We start from the raw sequence: 24,988 nt of genomic DNA, 5'->3' as shown, positions 1-24,988 counted from the left end.
TTTTCTTTGAACTTTGTTTTCTTTGATCTTGGATTAGGCAACAGTTTCTTAAATATAACACCAAAAGTACAAGCAACAAAAGAAAAAAAAACAGTAAATTGGGCTTCATCAAAATTAAAGTTTTTACATCAGAAAACACTGCTGATAACACATATATATGGAATCTTAAAAATAAATAGTCATGAAGAACCTAGGGGCAAGATGGGAATAAAGACACAGACCTACTAGCGAATGGACTTGAGGACACAGGGAGGGGGAAGTGTAAGCTGGGACAAAGTGAGAGAGTGGTAGTGTGTATATGGACATATATACACTACCAAATGTAAAATAGATAGCTAGTGGGAAGCAGTTGCATAGCACAGGGAGATCAGCTCCGTGCTTTGTGACCAGCTAGAAGGGTGGGATAGGGAGGGTGGGAGGGAGGGAGACGCAAAAGGGAAGAGATATGGGGATATATGTGTATGTATAACTGATTCACTTTGTTATAAAGCAGAAACTAACATACCATTGTAAAGCAATTATACTCCAATAAAAATGTTAAAAAAAAAAAAGACACTGCTGAGAAAGTAAAAAAGTTTAATCACAGAATGTGAGAAAATATCTGTAAATCATGTACATGATAAGGGTCTAATACCCAGAATAAATAAAGAACTATCACAACTCATCAACATAAACAACCCAATTAAAATATGGGCAAAGGACATATAGACATATTTCCAAGGAAGATATACAAATGACCAAGACTAGCACATGAAAACATACTCAACATCATTAGTCATTAGTGAAATGCAGATCAAAACCACAATGAGATACCACTTCATACCCACTAGGATAGCTATTTTAAAAAAAAGAAAGAAAAAGTGTTAGAGAGGATGTGAAAAAATTGGAACCTGCAAACATCGTTGGTAGGAATATGAAATGGTGCAGCCACTGTGGAAAACATTTTTGTAGTTCCTCAAAAAGTTGAACAGAGCTCCCCTGTGACCCAGCAGTTCTTCTCCTAGGTATGTACCCAAGAGAATTGGAAATATATGTTCACAGAAAAACTCATGCATGAATATTCATAGCCACTTTAGTCTTAATAGCCAAAAAGTGGGAACAATCCAAATGTCTACCAGTTGATGAATGGATAAACAAATGTGACATATCCATACAATGGAATATTATTCAGTCATAAAACAGAATGAAGTATTCATACATGCTACAACATAGATGAACCTTGAAAACACCATGCTAAGTGAAAGAAAGCAGACACAAAAGGCCATGTGTTATATAATTCTGTTTATATGAAATGTCCAGAATAAACTAAACCATAGGGACAGAAAGTAGATTAATGATTGCCAGGGACTAGGAGAAGGGGGAATGGGGAGTGACTGCTTAATGAGTATGCGGTTTCTTTTGGGAGTGATGAAAATGTTCTGAAAGTAGAAAGTGGTAATGTTTGCATAACTCTGAATATACTAAAAATCACTGAACTGTACACTTTAAAATGCTTAAAATGATGAATTTTGTTTTATGTGAATTTTATCTCAATTAAAAATACATATCTATATACATATATATATATATTTATTATTTATATATATGAAAACCTTTATATATATAATCTTATAAACCTTATATATATATCCTTTAGATGGATGTTACTAGAGTGTACTTTCTATACATATTTTGAACATTTTCATCCTTAGCTTTAGGAAATAAGCATCTGTTTTATCAATACTAAAATTAGAATCATTATAATTTTCACCTTACTTGTAACAGTTTTTAAAATAGTGAAATGTCCGCCCTAGGAGTAGATGACATATTTAATAAGATATATAAGGAAATGCTTACCTGTTTTTTGTTTACATATGTTAGCCATGTTAATGAGGTCTCTAATATTTTAGGTCTAGTTCTTTAATACTATACACCTTAATGTTAGAACATTTCTATTCAAAATTGATATAGTTTAATCAATGAAAGAAAGTGTGGTATACATTTTAAAAATATACATTCCATCTCTTTTGCAAAAAAATTTTTTAATGTTTTTGTTGTTCAGTTTTGGATGACCTTTGTTAAAACTATCAGTAAGTGTTCCTGAGATTGCAAAAAAGTTAACACAAATATTTATACTAAACATTGCCTAATATTGGCAATAAAAAATGTGCAGCTCTGAGTAATAGTTAAGACAATTATTTGACTGAATTCTCATAATCGAACTTTTATTGAATGCTTAACATGTGGCAGGTACCATTCTCTGCATTTACATTTTTAATTCATTTATTACTTACAACAAACCAATGAAGTAAACACTATTATCTACATTTTTTCCGTTAATCAGTGGAGGCATATAGAGGTGCTACTAGTGGTCAGCATAACCACAGACACAACTCTAATGTAAAGTCAAGATTTGAATCTAAACAGTCTGGTTGCAGAATTCAAATTCATAACTGCTGTGTTGGGTTGAACTATATGCCTCACAAATATTTGTTTCCATTGGAAAAATAAGTTACTTTATATTTTGTAAGAGATTAATGCTTTGCTAGGAATGATGTATTCAGAGTTTTAATGATACAACTAGTTTCTAATAGTGGCATATATTATAGAGTGAATCCACTTTGAGATCTTTTAGGAGGAGACTAAGGTATATGATGGTTACTGTATTTCTAGGTGATTAGTTGACATGATTCTAAGCATAAGTAAATTTGATCCTGAAAAGTAAAAGTCACAACTTGGACTAGTTTATGACGTGGCACAAGATTATGTTTACTATCCAAATGCCCCACATTATCTTTATGATTCTAGCTAATAAAAAAGAAAATTATTGCTAGTGCTTTCCTACTGCAAAAAACATGTGTACCTTTTTCTTTGGATTATTTCTATAGTACCTCTTCACAAAACCATGTTTCTATATGTTTTCTTGTAGCCACTCAGTAGGTCACTCAGTAGTAGGTCAGCTTCCAAGAAAGAAAAGAAAAATTGGAATTCAATGTCTCTTCATTTAATCAGAGATTTTAAATTCTATTTTCATTTTTAAAAGAAGATCATAGGCTTGCAGGTGCAAAACTAATGTGTGATATGGGCAAAATAAATGTCTTTATTCTTAGTTGTTACTTCACCCATTATTTCGGTGAACGAGTTTTTTGAATTCTAGAATTACAAACCAGTAAACAGATTACGCACATGCTTTATTTTTACCTTGTGGCAAACATAACAATAATTACATGTAATACATAAGTGCTAATTCTAGACTTTGCTTGAAGTGTATAAATTTTTCTAATGATCATAGCCTCTTGCAATAGCATTTGATTTTTGCTAGTATAAAAATTTGAGTATTTTCTTTAAATTCTAGTTCACTGGTAAAAATTTAAACTTCACATTTAATATTATGTAAACCCTCTTTCTCTGCTTTAGAAATATCTATATTGTCATGATTTTATGCTTGAATCAATTTGAAGGTGTCAATTTTTAATACATTGGAAAGTTCTAGTATTGCTAATATTATGATTTAAGAAAATTTTCACTTTTTTTTTTTACCACAGTTGCTCAGTAATATGTCATTCTGTTTTCTTAGGAACTTCCTGCACCATTACTTGATGAGAATTGTAAAAAAGAATGTGATGAAGACATATGTAATCATAAAACAGAATCTAACATTAAGATGAAAATAGCTTGGCGTTACCAGTTATTACCCAAGATGGAGGCAAGTCAATAAATTATTTCTAAAATTTGCAAATATATTTGTTTTCATTTTTCAGGATCTCTTGTGGTATACTTGTTATTCTTTAAATGTAATACAATGTATATTTGTTTATTTATTTATTTTTTGCGATACGCGGGCCTCTCACTGTTGTGGCCTCTCCTGTTGCGGAGCACAGGCTCTGGACGCGCAGGCTCAGCAGCCATGGCTCATGGGCCCAGCCGCTCTGCGGTATGTGGGATCTTCCCGAACTGGGGCATGAACCCGTGTCCCCTGCATCAGCAGGCAGACTCTCAACCACTGCGCCACCAGGGAAGCCCTGTATTTGTTTATTTAAATAATTAGTTATTTCATTTGTAAAGTATCTTATCAAGATGACTTTTTCCCAGTTTTATTCTGAAATAATTGACGTATGTCACTGTATAAGCTTAAGGTATACAGCATGGTGGTTTGATTTACATATATTGTGAAATGACTGCTAGAGTAGGTTCAGTTAACATCCATCATCTCGTATAGAGAAAATGAAAAGAAAAGCAGAAGAAAAAGAAATATTTCCCCTTGTGATGAGAATGCTAGGATTTACTCTCTTAACTTTCCTATATATTATTCAACAGTCTTAGCTATAGTTATCATCATGTACATTATATCCCTAGTACTTACTTACCTTATAACTGGAAGTTTGTAACTTTTAACCACCTTCCTCCAATTCTCCCTCCCACTACCCTCTGCCTCTGGTACCCAACGTCTAATCTGTTTTTTCTGTTAGTTAATTTCTGTTTTATTTTGTTTTGTTTTTAGATTACACATGTAAGTGAGATCATACATTATTTGTCTTTCTTTGTCTGCCTTATTTCACTTAGCATAGTGCCACTAAGTTCCATCCTTGTTGCAAATGGCAAGATTTCCTTATTTTTTATGACTAAACAATATTCCACTGTATATATCTCACAACTTCTTTATTCATTTATCCATCAATTGACACTTTGTAAATAAAGCTGCTATGAACATAGGGTTGCAGATACCTTTTTGAGTTAGTGTTTTCATTTCCTTTGAATATATTCCCAGAAGTGGAGTTGCTAGATCATATGGTAGTTCTATTTTTAATTTTTTGAGGATCCTCCATACTACTTTCCATAATCACTGCACCAATTTACAATTCCACCAACATTGCACAAGGGTTCTCTTTTCTCCACATCCAGGCCAGCATTTGTTGTCTCTTATCTTTTCCATGATGGCTGTTCTAACAGGTGTGAGGTGATTATTTTAACAACTTAACATTGTGGTTTTAATTTGCATTTCCCTAATGACTAGTGTTGTTGAGTGTATTTTCATGTACCTGTTGGCCTTTTTAATTTTGTCTTTGGAAAAATGTTTATTCAGGTCCGTTGTCCATTTTTAAATTAGGTTAGTGGGTTTTTTTACTATTGAGTTATATGAGTTTTTAAATGTATTTTGGATATTAACCCCTTATCAGATACATGTTTTGCAAAAAATTTTTCCCATTCCATAGGTTATCTTTTCACTTTATTGATGGTTTCTTTGGCTGTACAGAAGCTTTTTAATTTGATATAGACATACTTGTTTATTTTTTATTTTGTTGCATATGCCTCGGGTGTCATATCCAAAAACTTATTACCAAGACCCATGTCAAGGAGCTTTATTCCTGCGTTTTCTTCTAGGAGTTTCATGGTTTCAGGTCTTACATTTAAGTCTTCAATGCGTTTCAAGTTAATTTTTGTGAGTAGAGTAAGATAGGGGTCCAGTTTCATTCTTTTACATGTGAATATCTAATTATCCCAGCACCATTTATTGAAGAGAATGCCTTTTCTCTGTTGACTATTCTTGACTACCTTGTCAAACATTAGTTGACCATATATACTTGGGTTTATTTTTGGGTTTTCAAGTCTGTTCCATTGGTCTGTTTGTCTGTTTTTATGTCAGTATCATACTGTTTTGATTAATATAGCTTTATAGTATAGCTTGAACTCAGGAAGTATGATGCCTCCTGCCTTGTTCTTCTCTCTCAAAATTTCTTTGGCTTTTTGGGGTCTTTTGTGGCTTCATATAAATTTTACTAGTGTTTTTTTTCTACCTCTGTAAAAAATGACATTAGAATCTTGATAGGGATTGTACTGAATCTATAAATGGCTTTTGGTAGTATTAACATTTTAACCATATTAATTCTCCCAACCCATGAACATGGAATACCTTTCCATTTATTTGTGTCTTCTTCAATTTCTTTCATCAATGTCTTGTAGCTTTCAGAGTAGAGATCTTTCACCTCCTTGGTTAAATTTACTCTTAAGTATTTTATTGTTTTTGATGCTATTGTAAATGGGATGATATTTCCTAAAAATAAAATTATGGTTTTTTTTTTTTTTTACCCAAATAGATTATTGCATTTCTTCCAAAATTTCCCTATAGAATCTTTTATTCTAGGGTTGCAAGACAGAGTAAGTGAACTAATTAAGCCATTTCTATCTAATATAGTTGCCTGTAAATATTCAATATAAGTAGTGGTTCTTTGGAATTACTGTTTTTATTCCTGTACATTTCATTTTCAACCATTACATTTTCAAGCTGTCTGGTAACCTCTCCTATCTAGGATAAACTAAGAGACAGGATGTGAGGGGAAATTTTCTGAGAAGTCAAAACACATGTCAGTAAATCTGCCTACTAAATAAAGCTTATGAACTCTGCTCCTATTGAAGTCCCCTCCATTTGATTGTTTCCTTCATTCATTTTTCAGAACACTTTGAAGTCTACCGGACATTATCATACTGGTAGAAAAGTGGGGGAAATTCTATCTGAATAAGACAATTCCCATACTCCACACTTCTCTAGTCTTCTACATTGACATCAGTGTTACCTTTCCCAATTACAGAAATATGTTTATAACACCTCTTAACTGAAAATGCCTAATTTGGTTTCCTGTTTCCTGCCCCCTTCTAAATGCATGGCAGACTGTCAATCACATTACCTTCCTGCCAACCTTAGACATAGCCTTAGAATTCTCTGCAGAATGTCTGGGTGGTCACTACCAGTTAATAAGAATTAGAATGTGAGATGAAACCCATTATAAACCCACAATGTGAAATATAAACTTCTCAAGTTGTATACAAGATTTATACCACCTAATCCAAGCCTACCTTTTTAGTCTCTGTCCTGTGCGTATATAAAACACTATATTCACCCATCCTATGAGGACTGCTCTTTGTGAATTGCTTGTATTTCTGCTGGTGATGCTTTTCATTTTCTTATTCACCAACTCATCCTTCTCCAAGGGCAAATGATATGTAATTATCTAATTTCTTATATTTGTTTCCATAGCACCACATGCATTTTAAAGTACTTCTCTACATTGTTTTATAGTTAGTTGGTAGTATAATTCTTTTCTCCACCAGACAGAATTCTCTAGAGGACAGAGAGCTTGTTTTATTATATTTTCTGTTGTATCTCCAGCACCTGTGTTAATGCCATTTATTCATTCAGTCAGAAAATATTGATTAAGCATCAACTGTGTACCAAGTATAAAATGTGTTGTAATAGGTGGATATTAAGCAATGGTAAATTGTTCTAATTTAAATGGGAAAGCTATTTGAATAATATCATTTTTAAGTGAGATTTATTTAAATGACTGTGAACAAACTACAAATAGGAGAGGGGTTATTTGCAACTCATAGTAGAATAAGGAATAGTCTACCAACTAAATTTTTGAAAACAGGAAAAAAAGTAGAAAGGAAACTTAGGTAGTCCTTAAACATACAAGAACAGATGCCAAATTTCAATTATAATAAAAGAAATGCAAATTAAAACTATACTGGCCTGCCATTTTTCTATTATTAGATTGTCAGTAATGTAAAATGTTTGGTAAGACACTAAATTAGCAAAGGTGGGAAGAAACTAGTACTCTCATACTTTGCTGGTAAAAATGTAAATAGGTACAGCTTCCGTGGAGGGTAATTTGGCAGTGTTCTTCAAAATTACAAAAACGTATACCCTTTGATTCTTTTGGAAATTTACGTCATGAATATATTTACTCAGATGTACAATGAATTATGTATGACCTACTTATGAGGCATTTTTTTTAATAATAAAAGATTGGAAATTAAATGTCCATCAGTAAGCAACTAGTTAAATAAATTACAGTATATGTGGACAGTAGAAAACCATACATTTGTCTTAAAAAGTGAAAGGAAGCTCTATGTAATCAGAATTTGTTACAGGCATAGCTTAGAATGGGATTGAAAACTGGGTACAAGAGACCAGAATAAATGTAGTTATTCTGCTTGGGAAAACGTGAGTTAATTTACAAAGATTAAAACAGACAAGCAATGTAGGGACTAGCACTTGAGAACCCTAATAGCAAAGAACTTCATGCCTTTAATCTGGCTGATTCATTTAAGTAACTGGGCTTAAGGGTGACTCTTTTGTAAAGAGTGACTGTATTTCTAATTTTTTCTACTGGTATGTTCTGAAAGTCATTAAGAACGTAAGCTCTAAGTTGAATTTAGCTTTTGTGTAAAGACAATATACCAATTCAATTTTAGATCATATAAAATACTTGTATCTTCCATTTCTTTTATTTTTACTCTTAGCTAGGTTTTGGTCTTTTCCTTGGTCACTAACATTCTTGAAGTGAAATTGTCAGTGAAAATGCAAGTGATTGAAACTTTAAACCTTTTTTCTTGCTGCTTCTTATAAAATCTGTTTAAACTTGGGGAGAAAGTTCTTTGTTTCTTTATAGTTAATTGTCTCCTTCTATATTGTAATTACAGATGCCATTCCTGCCCCCTTTCACATATGAGTAAATACTGCTTGCTCTGTTTTTACTTTTAGAGTATGGTGTGCTTGCTGTTGTTATTATGGGGGTAAACTTCTCAGAGGTTACACATTAACACAAGCCTCAGTTTTCAAGGCTTACAGCTTCAGTGTTTTAAAAATTATGCTCTTACAATGATGTTCTCCAGACGACTTATTTTCCCATTTTCTTCAGGACTCCATTAAAATATCACTTTATCGGGAATGTCTTCCTTTGTCACTCTGTATAAAATGAAACCTCTCTCTCTTTCTCTCATCCCCTTTCACCACCATATTTCTCTTCAGGGTACTTGCCATTATCTAGCAGATAATATATCATCCATCTCCTCCTACTAGAGTGTGAACCAATGGGAGAAAAAAACTTTTACTATTTTGTTTTACTGGCATATGGTAGGTGCTCAATAGTTATTTGTTGAATACAGGAGTGAATGACATATAGTTTGTGAATTAAATGTTAAAGTGAGTTGAGTTGTATTAATTAATACACATAAATTAGCAGCTTATTTTGAATTTACAGTCAATGGTCGAACTTAAGTTTACTAGTATTTACAAGTAAGTTCTGTCAAGTTTAGAAAAGAGAATCATCTCTGGCTTCTTTGCTTTTCTTTGAAATGTCACTAGCATGTATATTTGCCTGTAACACAAATTTTATATATGATGATTTGCCAAGACTGAGTAGACTTTGAGGATCACTCTTCACTATCTACTTTATAAATCCAGACCTTACCTTGCCATTATCATTTTAAAAACAACAACAGTAAAACCCTGGTTTTCTGTATTTTACTTGGGACAAACTATAGTTAACACTATTATGAGTAAAGATTAAACAAGTCGTCCAAAACATAATGTAACAGAAAGGTATTCGGTTGATTATCAGAGATGCCTCTTAATTCAAGTCATCACCAGGTCCTTAAGAGTGTAGTCATATTCCCATTTAGGGAATGCAAAAAAGGATAAGAATATGTACACCTAAATAAATAACAGTAGCTCAGTAAAGCATAAAGTAGTGCTTCTTCCTCTTGGAGGCGTGTGTAGTTTTTAGAAGCCTACCTTCCCTCATCCTGTGATTTTGATTTTCTCTCCTACATGGCCATGCCTCCTTCTTTCCTATCCAATCATCAAACCCTATTCCCTCTTCACCCCAAGAATTCATAGCCTACAGCATATTCTGAGACTTAAGTTTTTCAATATTGTAGAGCTCTACTACCAAGGCCTACCATGGCTCCAGCAATTTATGACAGCATATTAGATCTTTATTATAGTAAATCCTCATTACACTTTGAATTTCCATCTTACTGGTTCAGCTACAACAGTCCTGTGATAGATGTGTGCATGTTGTAGATGACAACAAATACCATTTTTCCAATAAAGCAATGTAATTGCAAAGGATAGTGATGGATCTTCTGATTCTCTGGTGAATCATGACACAATAATAATAATTAATAATATTTATGTAGCACTTTATAATTTACAAAATATTCATTTCCAGTATTGCATTAGATTCTCACAACAGCCTAGTGAAATAGTTATTATTAGCTCTGATTTCTGGTGATTGAACTGAGGCTCAAAATGGTTTAGTAACCATTTGGGTTCTTGCTTTCTGTTAATGCCATGCTGAGAAACAAAAAATGATAACAATAATAAGAAAATGTCTTATTTAGACTGTTTATTTGTGGTGCAGCTTTTCTCTGAAATTTTTCTTTCTTTCTAACATACTTAAGTTGGGGGATGGTATTGTTTTGTTGCTCTGTGCTCCTCCTGAACCCCCATCAGAGTTCATTCTCCTTTGGCATAATAAATTTTTACTGAACCATTCTGTTTTGCTCTCTTCCACAGTTGACAAAGTTAAAGATTAGTTTATGAATGTGAAATAGAAGTTTTCATAATGTAAAACTAAAGCAACGTGTCTTATCAAACTGAGTAAATGGAATAGTTATTGCTGATAGTTTAATTTTTTTTAATGCATTTACTTCTTCAGGAAGTTGATAGGTTTTCATGGATTACCATTACTACTACTACTACTGCTACTACTACTATTATTATTATTATATTTAATGACCTTTTTTTAGAGGAAATATTTTAAGTCTTTGTTTTACAATTCTAAGCCTCAGAAGATTTCACAGCATTCCAGTTATCTGATGATATGTTAATGCTATGTGTGTTGGGTAGAAAAAAACTTACAAAATTGTTTTTCCTGTAAGAGTATATTTAATTTTCATTTTCATTTTTTATTGAAGCATTAAAGTTTCTCATCATTAATAAAATGGTTAGTGTCTACCTTGTGAATATATTAGTTGCCCTATCTAATCCTAATTTCTAAAAAATTAATAATTTAGTTTTAATAAGAAAAGCTTCCAAATTTATTTTTACATTTTGATTAATTATTTGTGTTCTATATGTAAACTGTCACAGCATGAAATCAATTTTCTGCCTTGATTCATCCCAAATCTGAGAGTTCTGTCACTTTAATATTATAATTAGGAACATTGATAGAGATGGCAACTTAAAAAGCATACTTTGCTTCTTGGCAATTTAGCATATTTCTCAAAGTGCATAGGATTTCAAGAACCTTCAGTCCACTAATAAATTTATTAACTCAAACTTAAAAGAAGCGAAAAGTCTCTCTTTCTTTCTCTCTCCCCATGGCCAGTCCGCCAAAATAGATTATTCATGCTTATTTGATTCAGGTAGGCTTTTGCAAGCTTCCCTACTAGGCCTGGGAATGTGGTACATTGAGGCCTTTTCAGAGGCTTCTGACATAGACCAAGCTTTTATTGCATGGTGTTTTATTATTACCAAATCCTAGTCTCCACCCAGTTTGTAGGCACTCTGCTTATTCTTTTGAATCAGAAAAGGTTATCACCTACCTTAATCCATGCAGCAGTGTGGATTAAGGACACCAGTGTGCCCCAGGATTCTCAAAGAGGATCCTGGAAACTTCTTGTTTCTTCTTTTTTGCTGTCTTTACTAAATTCTATTGGGCCTTAGGGGGATTTGCATCTGAAATGGGCAACCTGGTGTTTTTCTCAATGAAGACATCAGATCAAAGTTCAGTTAGTCAAGGCCTTTCTAAAACATTAAGGGGGTTTGGACTTACACAATAAAAAGATGAGCTCTAGCAGAGATTGCAGTAAAAACATTCTGAACTATAATCCGGATAAAGAATAGATTATAGGCCAAAGAACAGACCTTGTTTAAATTGCTTTAGACTAATAACTTTACATTTAAAAACTTTACATCCTATTTTTAAGAGACAAATTTTAATGTGACATAATGTATTTGTCAGTACTTTTCGTGGCAAATAGATAAATCATGTTTTTGAAACCATACTTCTGTTTATATTGTATTGAAAAGATTAGATTAAGCCAACTGATAGGTCTCTTTCATTAATGAAAATAAAACCTTACTGTTTATTAATGAAAATAAACAGTACCTTATTTTCTAGATAAAATAGCCATTTTATCTAGAAAATAAATGTCAAACCCTCGGATTCTGAATCTGAGAATAATGTGTCTATTAGACTTTAATTTTTTAATTCTCTGTTACTATATAATTTGATGTTTGTAGGCATTTAAGAATATGAATTCTTGAAGTCTTAAAATGCAAATATCTAGTGTCAAACAAATGTCTCTTCTCTAAATTTCAAAGTTGTCAGTTACTTAGTAAAATAAGTTAAGAACCTACTATGTATAATTGTTTAGTTTCTGTAAAGATTATCTAGTTTTGTCGAATGTTCTGAAACTTGTCTGTTTTGTAGCATTCAAGACAGTGGAAGTTAAGTAAATTTAGATCAGAGACTTTATTAGAAACTATTGCCAGATGGAATCTGTTACTAGTTCAACTTTGGATAGAGGTATATTTGGATAGAGGTATATTTGAATAGAGATATATTTCTAATGTGCTGAATGAAAGAAATCAGCCAGAGTCCGTTCAAAGCAATGTAATAATAATGTTATATTACTGAGCTTCAACTATCCTATGTAATTAAATTCAGCATCAATAGTTATTAGAGTTTCTTATAAGAAAGATAATTGGTTGGAGAAATTGTTAGTAGAGGGCACAAAAGAGGAATTATCAATGAACTAATGAATATGCCAGGTTTCTGATTTAACTAATAGAGCTTATGTACATTCTCCCACTGTATCATGTACCTTGTTCCTATCTGGAATATCCCAATATATTTTATACTGTTAGCTCAATTTTAAGTTTGTAAGAAGTTTTGAATACTATATATACACATGGTCTTATGAGAATTTAGTTTTAAAATGATGCTCAGTTTAATGTATGTAAATAGCTAGTTTCTTTTGGGCCCCTCAGCAATGAAATAATATGGCTTAAGTTTTCTTTTCATTCTTAGTAACTGTAAATTTATTTTATTTTTAAAACTTGAAGTCTTAAATGTTAATTGAGTTATGTATATAAAATTTTTGAACTGAGGAAGGTATAGTAAAAAGGCAAAGAGGTGTTCAATTTCTTATCAAACTTAGGGAACCACCAGGAGTGAAGATACCTGGGAGATGTAAAGGTTGATTTCTAACTATCAATAGTTTATAATAATAAAGATTGTTGTATGCTTCTTTGAAATTTAATAAGTCTATATATATCAGCTCTTCCTTATTTGCATTAAAATGCATAAATATATCAGAATTTTGCTGATGTAGGATAAATAAATTGCAGTTTAAAGAAAAATTTTTAACAAACAATATGGGTTTTCTTATCAGGCTAGACCAGTATCATCTTCAAGATTTGGTCACTATTATGATGTATCAAAAAGGATACCACAAGAACTAATTGAGGCTTCAAAATGGCATGGATTTTTTCTTCCAGAAAAAATATCATCAACTCTTAATTTAGAACCCTGGTAAGTTAATGATTTCAATTTACCACAGTCTTTGAAAGAATGCATATTTAAAGGTACATATCCTAATAAATGTTTTCTGTATAATATGTAACCTTAATTGTACATGTTTCATATTATTTCATTATATGTGGTTTTCTTCTTTTTCTCATCCTGTAACTGTTGGACCTACTATTACTCTTAATTTGCAACTTGAAAAATCTGGATACCAAATTTACAATACCTGCTGTTTTTATTTTCAATAAAATGTGAAATAGTTCTATATTAGGGTCTTTCAGCCCTAAATGCACATGGATACCTAAATACTGCTTATTGATAATAATAGTGAAAATGGTATAAAATCATGCTTTTGCTCCATGTTTTTTGATACATGCTCTTTCAGAAAGTAAACAAGTACTCTTTTCTAATATTTTATTTATTAAGGCTTTCTACTTCTAGTTGTGCTGTAAATAAAATAATCTGTATTTTTTTAGATAACAAGAGAATTTAGGGTTTGAGTTTTGCAATGAAAAGTTTTAAGTAATAAAATAACAACATATATAGTGTTACTAACTGTATTAAAGCACAACTCTGAAAATTACAGTACTTGACATTGAATAATTTATAAAGTATTAGGAATATTTAATTTCAATTCTTATTGCAGTTGGATCAAGGGAAGGTAATTCACAGAATAGGTTGTTGCCTCTGTTTTCTTTCGCACTGTAAAACCTTTATTTTCAAAATGAGATAAGTTATTAAATGGAAATTTAATAGATAGGAAGTTGTGAATGGAAATGACTTAAAAATATAGATTCTCTTTCCCAGAAATATTACATGAAAATTTAGTGGAGACTATCCTATTTATTTTTATAAATCTCTTTCCAAAAAAAATTATTTATTAGTGTATTCTCCAGTCCATATGGCTGGAGACTTACGGAAAATGGTGCTTTGATGATGCTTTAGTGTTAATAGCTGCCATTAATGAATGACTACTATGTGTCAATCACTCTACTACATACTCTACATTTGTTATCTAGTGTAATCCTCGTATCAGTCCTATAAAAGTTTGTACAGTATTCCCATTTTCCAGAAAGAGAGACCAAAATTCACAGAGGTGATTTATCTGAGCCTCAACTATTAAGTGATCAAACCAGGATTAACCTAAGTCAGAAGATCCCTCTCTTTTTTTTTTTGCCTTACTGCTTCAAACGACTTTGGTGTCCTTCACCTTTATCTTCTTGTGTTGTATAGTAAAGAGCACTGATAAATTAAAAATCTGGATTCTGGTACTGAGTTCATCCTACTGTTACTCTTGGGCAAATCCCTTAAATTCAGTGAAAATAAATATCCTCTTTTGAAAAATAGGGGCGGGGTATGGGGGTTCTAGGAGGAATACCACCTGTCCTTCCTGTATCACTAATATTTTATTAAGTTTGAATGATTATATTGATTATACTAGTTCCTAATTTTTGTCATTCACCAAACCAGACATACATATACATATACTTGGGAAATAGGTCAAAATAGTGTTTCCATGATTTGTCAAATAGTAAATCATGGAACCCAGATTCAAAGTCAGTTCTTTCTGACTTCAAAAAATCTGTGTTAGCAGTAATGCTATCTGTACTGCCTCCATTCATGGAGTGCTTAGGGAAATGAAAAATGTACATTAGGTATGATGTAAATACATGAAAAATAATATAGTGTTACTTTTGTAATTAAAAAAAAATTAAGGATAAAACATTCTTTAAGCCGGAAAGTACAAAGTATTTTTCATTTGTTCAGCAACTAAAGAGAGGAGGGAATTAAAATTTGTCTATTTTCTGTTCAGTGTCAGGCACTGTTCTAGGCATTTGACCGTGGGATATCTCATTGAATCTTCCCAACAACCCTCCAAGAGAAGCAATATTATCCCCACTTTATAGGAAACTTGAGGTCAGAGACGATGAGCAGCTTTGCCACTGTTTCAAGCTCTGAGTGACTAAGCAGACACCCAAACCCAAGTATCCAAAACCCTCTGCTCTCTTTTCTGTACCAGGCTGTCTCCATTTACTGCTGCAGTAACTGTACAGCACACAAAGCTGGGCACCTGAAAAATTAAACCTTCTTGGATGTGGAAATATAGTCTTTAAAGTATATTTTAAGGATATTTTTGAGAACTAACAGCTCTGCATGGAACAGGAAAATTTATAGATTTTAATTACCAGGGCAGTATTTCATTTCATAGTGGTTAACTGATAATTCATTTATTTCATATTAAACTTAAATGCTTAATTAAATGTAATTAAACTTTAAACATGTAATTAAATTAATTTTGAAAATGGGTACTTTACCATGTGAGATTTATTTTAATTTATGAAAAGCGTGTGCTCATTTCACTAAAATGAACTTTACTGGTTCATTTATAAAACAATAAAGCTAAGCCTTACAGTTGTCCTTACTTTTCCTATAATTAAGACTAGAGGATATAGCTGCATCCCACTATTGTGTGTAAGGATATAATATATAATTTTATAATTTCTAAAGGCACTGTTGAAACATATAAAGATTTTTTTACAGTAAGAAAACCGGAAGGTCATTTAAAATCTGCACTAACTAATTTTAAATTATTGGTAGGTTTGCCAATGGAAAATGTTCATACATACAGTTTAAACTTTCAAGTTGAAGCCTAGGTATAAAAACCTGAGATGTATCACAATAATATTACCCAGATAATTTTGTTTTGATATTTCACTGTTATAAATCTGATAATCTCAATCATAAAGCAATGACAGAAAAACTGATTTTGAGAATAAGTTGGTAGTCTACAAATTTAAAATGAAGTAAGCTTTGCTAACAGGTATGCCCAAGCACAGTTCTGTTTCCTCACTAGAAAGATATTGTCATTATTTATTATTTATTAACGAATCTACTAACATACTGCTTATCCAACTGTTACAGACTGAATGTTTGCGTCCACCCCACCCCCGGCCAAATTTATGTGATGAAGCCCTAGTCCCAATATTTGGAGATGGGGCCTCTGGGAGTTAATTAGAGTTAGATGAGGTCATGAAGGTGGAGCCCTGGTCTGATAGGATTGGTAAGAAAAAAAGGGAGAAACACCGAGCTCCCCACTCTCTTCTTGAGTAAACACCCAGGAAAAGCCATGTGAGCTCACAGCGAGAAGGTGACCATCTGCAACCCAACACTAAACCTGCGAGCACCATGATCTTGGACTTCTAGTCTCCAGAACTGCAACAAAATAAATTCCTGTTGTTGAAGCCACCCAGTAGTTTGTTATCGTACCCCAAGCCAACTAATACACCTATAATATTGTGAAATGTTACTTTTTAAATTATAGATATGTTAGGTCTTGAATATTGAGTACATAAAGTTGGCAATAAATAGAATGATTTTGTTTTGATATGTTTCTTTGAAATTCAAGATTTTACTTTGCATATCTACGTTAACATAGCTAGTAGTAGCTAAAAGTTTCGTATTAAGTTGAATGAACTGAATTCTGAGAGAACTAGTTATCTTTCTAGGAGAATTTCTAGGAGAAAAACAGTGGAAAGTGGATAGGAATATTACTTAAGATTTTAGGAGTCTTTTTTTTCATTTTTTTTTTTATCCTGCCAAGTCTCTTTACCAGAGTAAATGGAACCTCTATATAAGCCTCTGTAGTATCTTCCTAGACAAATTGTAGCTAAGCTTCCCATACATTCCTACTAGTATTCCTTTGTTCATACTTCTGTCAGAACACTAATCTCATTACACTTAATTATTTGTCTTGTCTATATTCTTATCTTCCCCCTCAAGCACTGGAAATCCTTGAGGAAAGGGTTATGCTTTTTTCATCTATTTATTCTCTGAATCTAGGACACAAGTGTTGAGTTGCTAGTTGATGAATTAGTGAATCAATGCACAAAGTATAGTAAGAACTCAAATTAACTATAGTCTTGTTCTTAGCACAAAGATTTAGTGGGATGAAACTGGGTAACTGAAACATAGCCATGTAAGAGTATATTTTATTTCAAAAATGCAGATCTCAGATTGAGAAGCAGAGAACCACAGTATATTTAGAAGTTACAAGCAGAAAATTCATTCACGAGAAAGGAATTTTGAAAGAGAACTTCTAGGTAAGATTAAAAGTTCAGAACAGAAGTCATAAAGTTATAGAAGTATACTATAAACTACTCTATTAAAAGGAAATAGTAAATGATATATCAATCAAATCTCAGAGCTAGGCGAAAGGAATATGTAAGTGTAAGGAGGGATTTTACCTATCTTCCTATCTGCGGGTGATATAATTAAAGTAAAAAGATAGTATCTGAAACTTTAGAGGGAGAACTATTATCCTGAACCTCATTTTGACCAATGAAGAGAAGTGACTTGCTTATATGTTTGTCTTTCTTTCTTCTTTCTGTCCTTCAAGGGGGCCTTTGGGTACATAGAATTTAGTTGATCATTCTAGCATGCTATTTTCATTGGTATCCATGTTTTTTGTTTTGTTATTTTCCACCTTATTCCCACATTCCTAATCCCAGTCATGCTCCCCATAGACATACTCTCTCTTATTTATGTGTCTCCTTCCATATTTCTATTCTTCCTTCAATAAAGTAATCATTGACCCTTGACTCCTTTCTCTCTCTCACTCCCTACATTCAATCTATAAGCAAATCATGTCAATCGTATCTTCAATATATCCAGATCCTGATCACTTCTTGGAACCTTTACCTCTACCACACTAACCTAAGTCACCCACATTGCTTGCCAGTACTCTTGGAATAGCCTCCTAATTAGTCTTGCTCCCTGCGCCTTGGTGGCTCCTATTTTTCTCCAAAACAGCCCTCATGAACTTTTACACATCGTGCTGTCCAATAGAACTTCCTTCAAGGATGGCAATTTTCTATGTGCTGTTCAGAATAGCAGCCACTAGCCACATGCAACTGATAATGAGCATTTGAAATGTGGCACTGAAATTTATATTTTATTTTAATTAACTTAAATGTAAGTAGCTGTACGTGACTAGTGGCTATCTTGTTAGACAGTACAGTTTTACAACATAAGTCAGCTCTTAACACTACTCTGCCTCAAACCTTTAATGAATTCTCATCTCACTCAGAATAATAAACCTATATCCTAACAGAGATCCATAAGGTCTACATGTCCTTACCTAATCTTATTGCTAGCTACCTCTCTGATCTCTTTGATTTCATTGAGGTTGGGGAAAAGGGTGAAGGGAATATCAAGAATGCTTTTCAGACATTAGAACTAGGATGGTACTGCTTACAGATATAAGTAGACATAAACATATATCTAACAATATTTATTGAACACCTTCTCTGACGTGAGCACCTTGTGTGCCCCTGAGTACCTTTTAGGAGCCTAGAATTATGTTAAGCTCTAGGTTTATTGTAATAAACAAAGCAGCTGTTATCCTTGACCATTTATAGGTTACAACTGAGCAAGAAAGCACACAACTTTTTTTAAAAAAACCAAGTAAACAAACAGATATATATGCCATTATGAATTGTGGTAAGTAATGTAAAGACAAAGAACACTTGCCATAAATTGAGTGGGGAAAATAAACTTTGAGTTGTGTTCAGATGAGGCCTCTCTGAAGACCTGAACCTGAGACTTGAAGAATAAGAATAAGAAGGTGGTCATACAAAGACCACTAAGCCAAGCAGTGTTCTTGGAGGAGGGAACAGCAGGTGTGTAAGAAAGTGAAGAACTTGGTGTTTTCAAGGACCTGAAAGGCCATGTTGCTGAAACAGAGTGAGTGATAGTAAGGGCTACAGGAAGATGAGTTCAGAGAGATAGGCAGGGGTCATACCATTCTTTTAAGAAATTTGTTCATGAAGGGGCAGAGAAAAAGCAATAATTGGAAGAGATTTGCGGTGACAAAAGTTGTTGTGGGTTTTTTTTTTTGGTTTGGGTTTGGGGGGTTGTTTTTGGTTAGGTTTTTTTTTTTTTTCTGTTCTGTTTAAATGTAAGTGGGAAAAAAATTCATTATAAAGGGAATGGATGAAGAGGTAGCAGCAGTTTCTAACTATATGGCATTGGGCAGATTACTAAATGCCTTAGGAAAATTCTTAAACCACTCACTACCTCTGTTACCTATCTATGAAATTGGTCTAAAAGTAATACTCTTTGAGCACTGCTTAGTACATAGGAAATACCAAATAAATGTTAGGGGGTAGTCAGAGTATTTTCTGGAAAAGGCAGGAGGTGCCTCAGAGCAGGTGTGGAAGGACTGACCTTTAAGATATAATAACATTTCCTCCACTGGAGGGAAGGAGGGAAGGGAAGCATAAGAGAACAGTGTAGATGCAAACAAATAGGTTTATACAGTTGTAGGCAGAGTCTTGAGTAACACTGAAAATATGGATGTCTTCTCTTTACTTAGTGAATAATAGGCAGGATCATCCACTAAGGAATAGTTACTTACCTCTTAGGAGTTTGGGTTAAATGGGAAGGTTTGAAATGGTTGTTTCACAGACTGGAAGAATACACGGACTGGAGAAGTATCAAATATTTATGGGGGTACCAGTCTGTCGGGTTGTGTGACTTTCTTGCATCTGTGCTGATTCCTGGGTGCAAACGGGACTGAAGTTTTGCCAGGTGCCATCAGCAGAAGGACAAAGAGCAGAGAAGTATTAAAAGGTGAACAAAATGATGGACCCCATACTCTAGGCTAAAGAAAATGAATTGATAACAGCTGCTGTTGATACGGGAGGAAAAAAAGAAAGGGTAGTAGACTGGCAGTGGACTAATCTTAATAGTGAGGGTAAATGAACAAAGCAAGTTACCAAGATTAGAAGTGTTGATTGAGAATAAGATGTTTGAATTAGGACTGTAAACCAGGTACAACATCTTCAGCTGATAGAGGGAAACGTCCAGAAGCTTGATAACAGCAGCTTAAAAAGAGAATGATTGGGGTTGGCTAAATATTTTTTTTTTAAGGCATGGAGTTTTTTGTGTGTTTTGTTTTACTAGAAAGTAGGCGAGGAGGAGTGGTTTGAAAATGACACTGGAGAACAAAGGGGATGCCAACCAAATCTCCCAAATATTGAAGAAAGGAGTCTAAGCTGCAACTTTACTTAGTTAGTCTCAAGTGCCCACCACCCTCCAAAGGAAATCCGGTTATCCTTTGGAGGGTCATGGTCACTGTAGCTTTTATTAAGATCTAAGGCTGATGGTAGCTGTGGAGACTGCAGCAGTGGCAGTAGTGGGGAGGTTGTGCAGCAGCTTTTTCTGCGTGAGAGACCTGGGGTGGTTACTGAGTTTAGCATCCAAGATAAAATAGAGCGAAAAAGCAGATTATAGTAATAGGACACAGAGTACAATCCTGTTTACATAAAATTTTAAGTAGCTTTTCCCAAATTCTTTTCTAACACAAATTCAGTAGATGTTAATTTAGTTTCTTAAATATACTTAGTGATATTTGGTCAAATAAACCCATGAACGACTAAGCTAAATCTTCTTATACTGTGAAACTCAGTATATATCAGTGTTGAAAAGGCTATGAGAGAAATGCCAAAATTAAACAAATAAGTAGTTATAATAACCCAGTTTATATTTTTTTATTGGTAAAATACTCTTTTCAGAATCAAAAGCATTTTTATCAGCATACTTCTTAACATCCCACATATTTTTTCTCAGTAAGAGAAGGAAGGATTGACATAGAGAGATGTCTGAAAGGATGTTCATCAAACTGTTAACAATGTTCACCTTTGGGTGGTGGATTTTGGATTTTTTTTTTCTACTCCTTGTATGTTTTGTATATTTGGTTTTTTAAATTAATTAATAATTTATTTATTTATGGCTGCATTAGGTCTTCGTCACTGTGCACAGGGGCTACTCTTTGTTGCAGTGTGTGGGCTTCTCATTGTGGTGGCTTCTCGTTGCAGAGCACAGGCTCTAGGCGCACCAGCTTCAATAGTTGTGGCAGGCGGGCTCAGTAGTTGTGGCTTGCGGGCTCTAGAGCACAGACTCAGTAGTTGTGGCACACGGGCTTAGTTGTTACACGGCATGTGGGATCTTCCCGGACCAGGGCTCGAACCCATGTCCTCTGCATTGGCAGGCAGATTCTTAACCACTGCACCACCAGAGAAGTCCTGTTTTTGTATATTTGAATTTTTATAATGAACAAACATCATTTTTTTAATAGAGAGAGATTTCAAATAAGTGTGGAACGTATAATCATTTGAGTATAATATGGTGAAATCTTTATCTTATATCTCACATCAAACTATATTTCCGAAGAGTTAAAGATTTAAATACAATAAATTAAAATTATAAAAGTAATAGAGGAAAATTAAAGAGACTGTCTTAAACGCTTGGAGTAGGGAAATAACAGTGAGTATATCTAGTGGTTCTCCACTTGAAGGAATCAGAACTCTTTGGAGAAATGTTTGATTCAAAGGAAAGAAAAAGATAAACCTGTAACATCTTTTTATGCTTAGAAATGCTTAAAGGATGATGAAGGTATGTCAAAAGGATACAGAAGCCAGCTCAAAAGAACTCCCACTGGCTAAAGAAGAGGCAATTTGAGCATCAAAATATATAAATGTAGTAATGGATTGTAACCCATTTAATAAAACAGGAAGCCACGAATACTTACAGACACAAATAAATGAATGAATGAGTGAGTTATTAAGGAACAAGTATTTACATAGCCTCAAAGTACCTCCCCACAAAATATTGACTACTGCAAAGGGGAAAGTATAGTTTTATGGTGGAGAAGCCTGGCAGAGATCACCTTAATCAAATTAACATCACCAGTAATGGGGCAAATTGAAATTATGTATCACCTGATAGCATGCAATGAGAACTCAGCAACACTTCTGCGATATTCCTACCAACTACTCATAATTTAAATCTAATCATAAGGAAACCTCAGACAAACCCAAATTGGGAACATTCTACCAAATAGCTGGCCTGTAATCCTCAAAAGTGTCAAGACCATAAAAGTCAAGAAAAATCTAAGGAATTTCCAGATTGAAGGAGACTGAAGAGACAACTTGGGTGCAGCATATGATTCTGAATTCAGTCCTTTTGCAATAAAGGATGATACTAGGACAAGTGACAAAACTTGAATGGGGTCTGAAGATTTGATTAAGACCATTTTTAAATTAGTAAAAACAAGTTGAGTGCCCTAATGCAAAATGGGCAAAAGATATCAACATGCTGTTCTCAAAAGAAGATATAGAAATAGCTAATAAAGCTAACTAATAATCAAAGAAGTGTAAACAAAAACCAAAGAGATACCATTTTTCATCTGTCAGATATTTGAAATGATAATACCTTGTGTTAAAGATAGTGTGAAGAAACACATGTCACTCGTGCTAATTGTACAAGTGTACATTGTTAAAACAATTCTAGGAAAGTATATCAAAAGTGAGAATGTACATTATCGTTGTTGCCATCATACAATTTATAGGAATCAGTAAAATTATTTCTCCTTTGGGAAAAAAATATAACTACTTGAGCAAATATTTTCAATCTGGACAGTCAGCTCTCTTTTCCCTATTCCATTCTTTACTTTGAGAAAAACTCATTTGGAGTTCAATTCCTCCTTAAATAGAGGCCCACGCATGAACTGTGGCCATATTCCTTTTGCCTTTCACATTACTTAGCTCACTCCTGAAAGTGTTTTAAAAAACTTAATAAGTGAAAACACTAATTCAAAGAGATACATGCACCCCAGTCTTCATAGCAGGATTATTTACAGTAACCAAGGTATGAAAGCAACCTAAGCATCCATTAACAGATGAATGGATAAAGAAGATGTGATATACATATACAATGGACTATTAGTCATTAAAAAAAGAATGAAATTTTGCCATTTGCAACATCATGTATGGAGCTGGAGAGTATTATGCTTAGTGAAATAAGTCAGAGAAAGACAAATATATGTTATCACTTATGCATAGAATCTAAAAAATAAAACAAATGAATGAATATAACAAAACAGCAAGAGACTCACAGATATAGAGAACAAACTAGTGGTTAGTAGTCAGGAGAGGGAAGGGTGGAGGAGCAGGATAGGGATAGGGGATTAAGAAGTACAGACTGCTATGTGTAAAATAAATAAGCTATGCGGGAGCCTCTATGCGAGCATTTGACTTTACCGAGACCTCTGTACCATTGCCTATCATCTATCACCTGCCTTGATACACTCTTTCAGCTAATTAACCATCTTGATCCATGGTCAGTTTTTTTATCTTCACTTCCATGTCCTTCTCTGGCTTTGTCTCACTTGCTCAGCAAAACTACTATTCTGGTTAAATGGGACTCTGAGTGAAAAGACAGAAAGTGGTGGTTGTGGGGAGGGAGTATATGAATTGAGATTATACAAGGATAGCAGTTATTGATGATGACAAGATCTAAGGTATGACCATGGGAATGAGCATTGTAGGTAGAATGGAGACAAGATCATTGGAAGAGAGGAGGTCAAGAAACTGAAAGGCCAGGGTGTTTGAAAGATGAGTAATGACCCAGAGTTGGAGAGATGACAGCAATAATGATGGGTAGTAGGAGACAAAATTTAGTGACTTTTTTATATCAATAATTAAAGGAAATTAGAGTAATTGAACTGAATTATTTTTCATGAAAGATCATAACCACTGTCAACAGTGTCCCTGTCAGACAGTGGATTGTTTCATGGATGTATGCAATTCTTCCATCTTCATGATCTTAGTACTTTCCCAGCTGTGTTCCAGAGGTTTGTGCTGGTCATAGCCCTCTTTTGTGCCCTTAATATTACATCTCTGTATATTCTTCTCTTGGTTGAGTATCCATAGCGAAGAGAATCAAATCCAGTGTTGTCAGGCGAAAAGCATCAGAAAAGAAAAATCAATAAATGACATCGTTCAGTGTAATAATAATGGAATTTTTAACTTGAAAATTACTTGTGAATAGACTTCACAGTCTTTGTAGTCACATGCAAATTATATGCTAATATAACTTTAGCTCAGCAAACTGTTTTAGTTAGTTGAAACATTTGATATTGTGCCTACTGCCTTATAAGTATGTCTCACTCTTCGTTATAGATGAATACCTGAAATATCTGTGTAAATAGATTTTTAGTAATACAAATCATATTTTCTCAGTGATTTGCATAATGTCAAAAATCCTTTATCTTTAAATTAATCATAATTGGTAGTGATAACAGTTTCTCTTCCTAACAAGTAGTTAAATCAATACTTAAATGCACCAGAAATTCTTTTTTTTTTTTGCGGTACACGGGCCTCTCACCGTTGTGTCCTCTCCCGTTGCGGAGCACAGGCTCCGGACGCGCAGGCTCAGCGGCCATGGCTCACGGGCCCAGCCGCTCCGCGACATGTGGGATCTTCCTGGACCGGGGCACGAACCCGTGTCCCCTGCATCAGCAGGGGGACTCTCAACCACTGCTCCACCAGGGAAGCCCAGAAATTCTTATTTTTAAAAACCCAGCAATGAATCATTTTAATGAGAAAAGTCATTCTTAAAAGAAAAGAAAAATCATCCTTGAATCATATAATTTTAAGTCAGAATGGACAACAGAGATTATCTAGTGTAGCTCCTTCGGTTTACAGATGAGAAAAATTTGAAGCCCAGAACAGAAAAAGTAAAGAATTTGCCTCACATCACACATTTTGCTACACTAGTTGTTGGAACAG

At 33.7% G+C, this 24,988-nt stretch overlaps 1 protein-coding gene across 2 annotated transcripts in view; it reads left to right on the top strand.

Annotated features, from left to right (window-relative positions):
* Nucleotides 1–24,988, top strand: part of ELP4 (elongator acetyltransferase complex subunit 4) — a 247,936-nt gene that overhangs the window by 57,396 nt on the left and 165,552 nt on the right. For both annotated transcript variants that reach the window (XM_030864809.2, XM_060303384.1), the window contains exons 4-5: nucleotides 3,557–3,685; nucleotides 13,225–13,364. In XM_030864809.2, the coding sequence (XP_030720669.1) occupies nucleotides 3,557–3,685; nucleotides 13,225–13,364 (269 nt within the window). The remainder of the gene's footprint in view (nucleotides 1–3,556; nucleotides 3,686–13,224; nucleotides 13,365–24,988) is intronic.

The sequence above is a fragment of the Globicephala melas genome, chromosome 8 (genome assembly GCF_963455315.2).
Source record: "Globicephala melas chromosome 8, mGloMel1.2, whole genome shotgun sequence".
Classification (NCBI taxonomy): Eukaryota; Metazoa; Chordata; class Mammalia; order Artiodactyla; family Delphinidae; genus Globicephala; species Globicephala melas.
The sequence above is the reverse complement of the archived record's forward strand: the minus strand, read 5'-3'. Positions and strand labels throughout refer to the sequence as shown.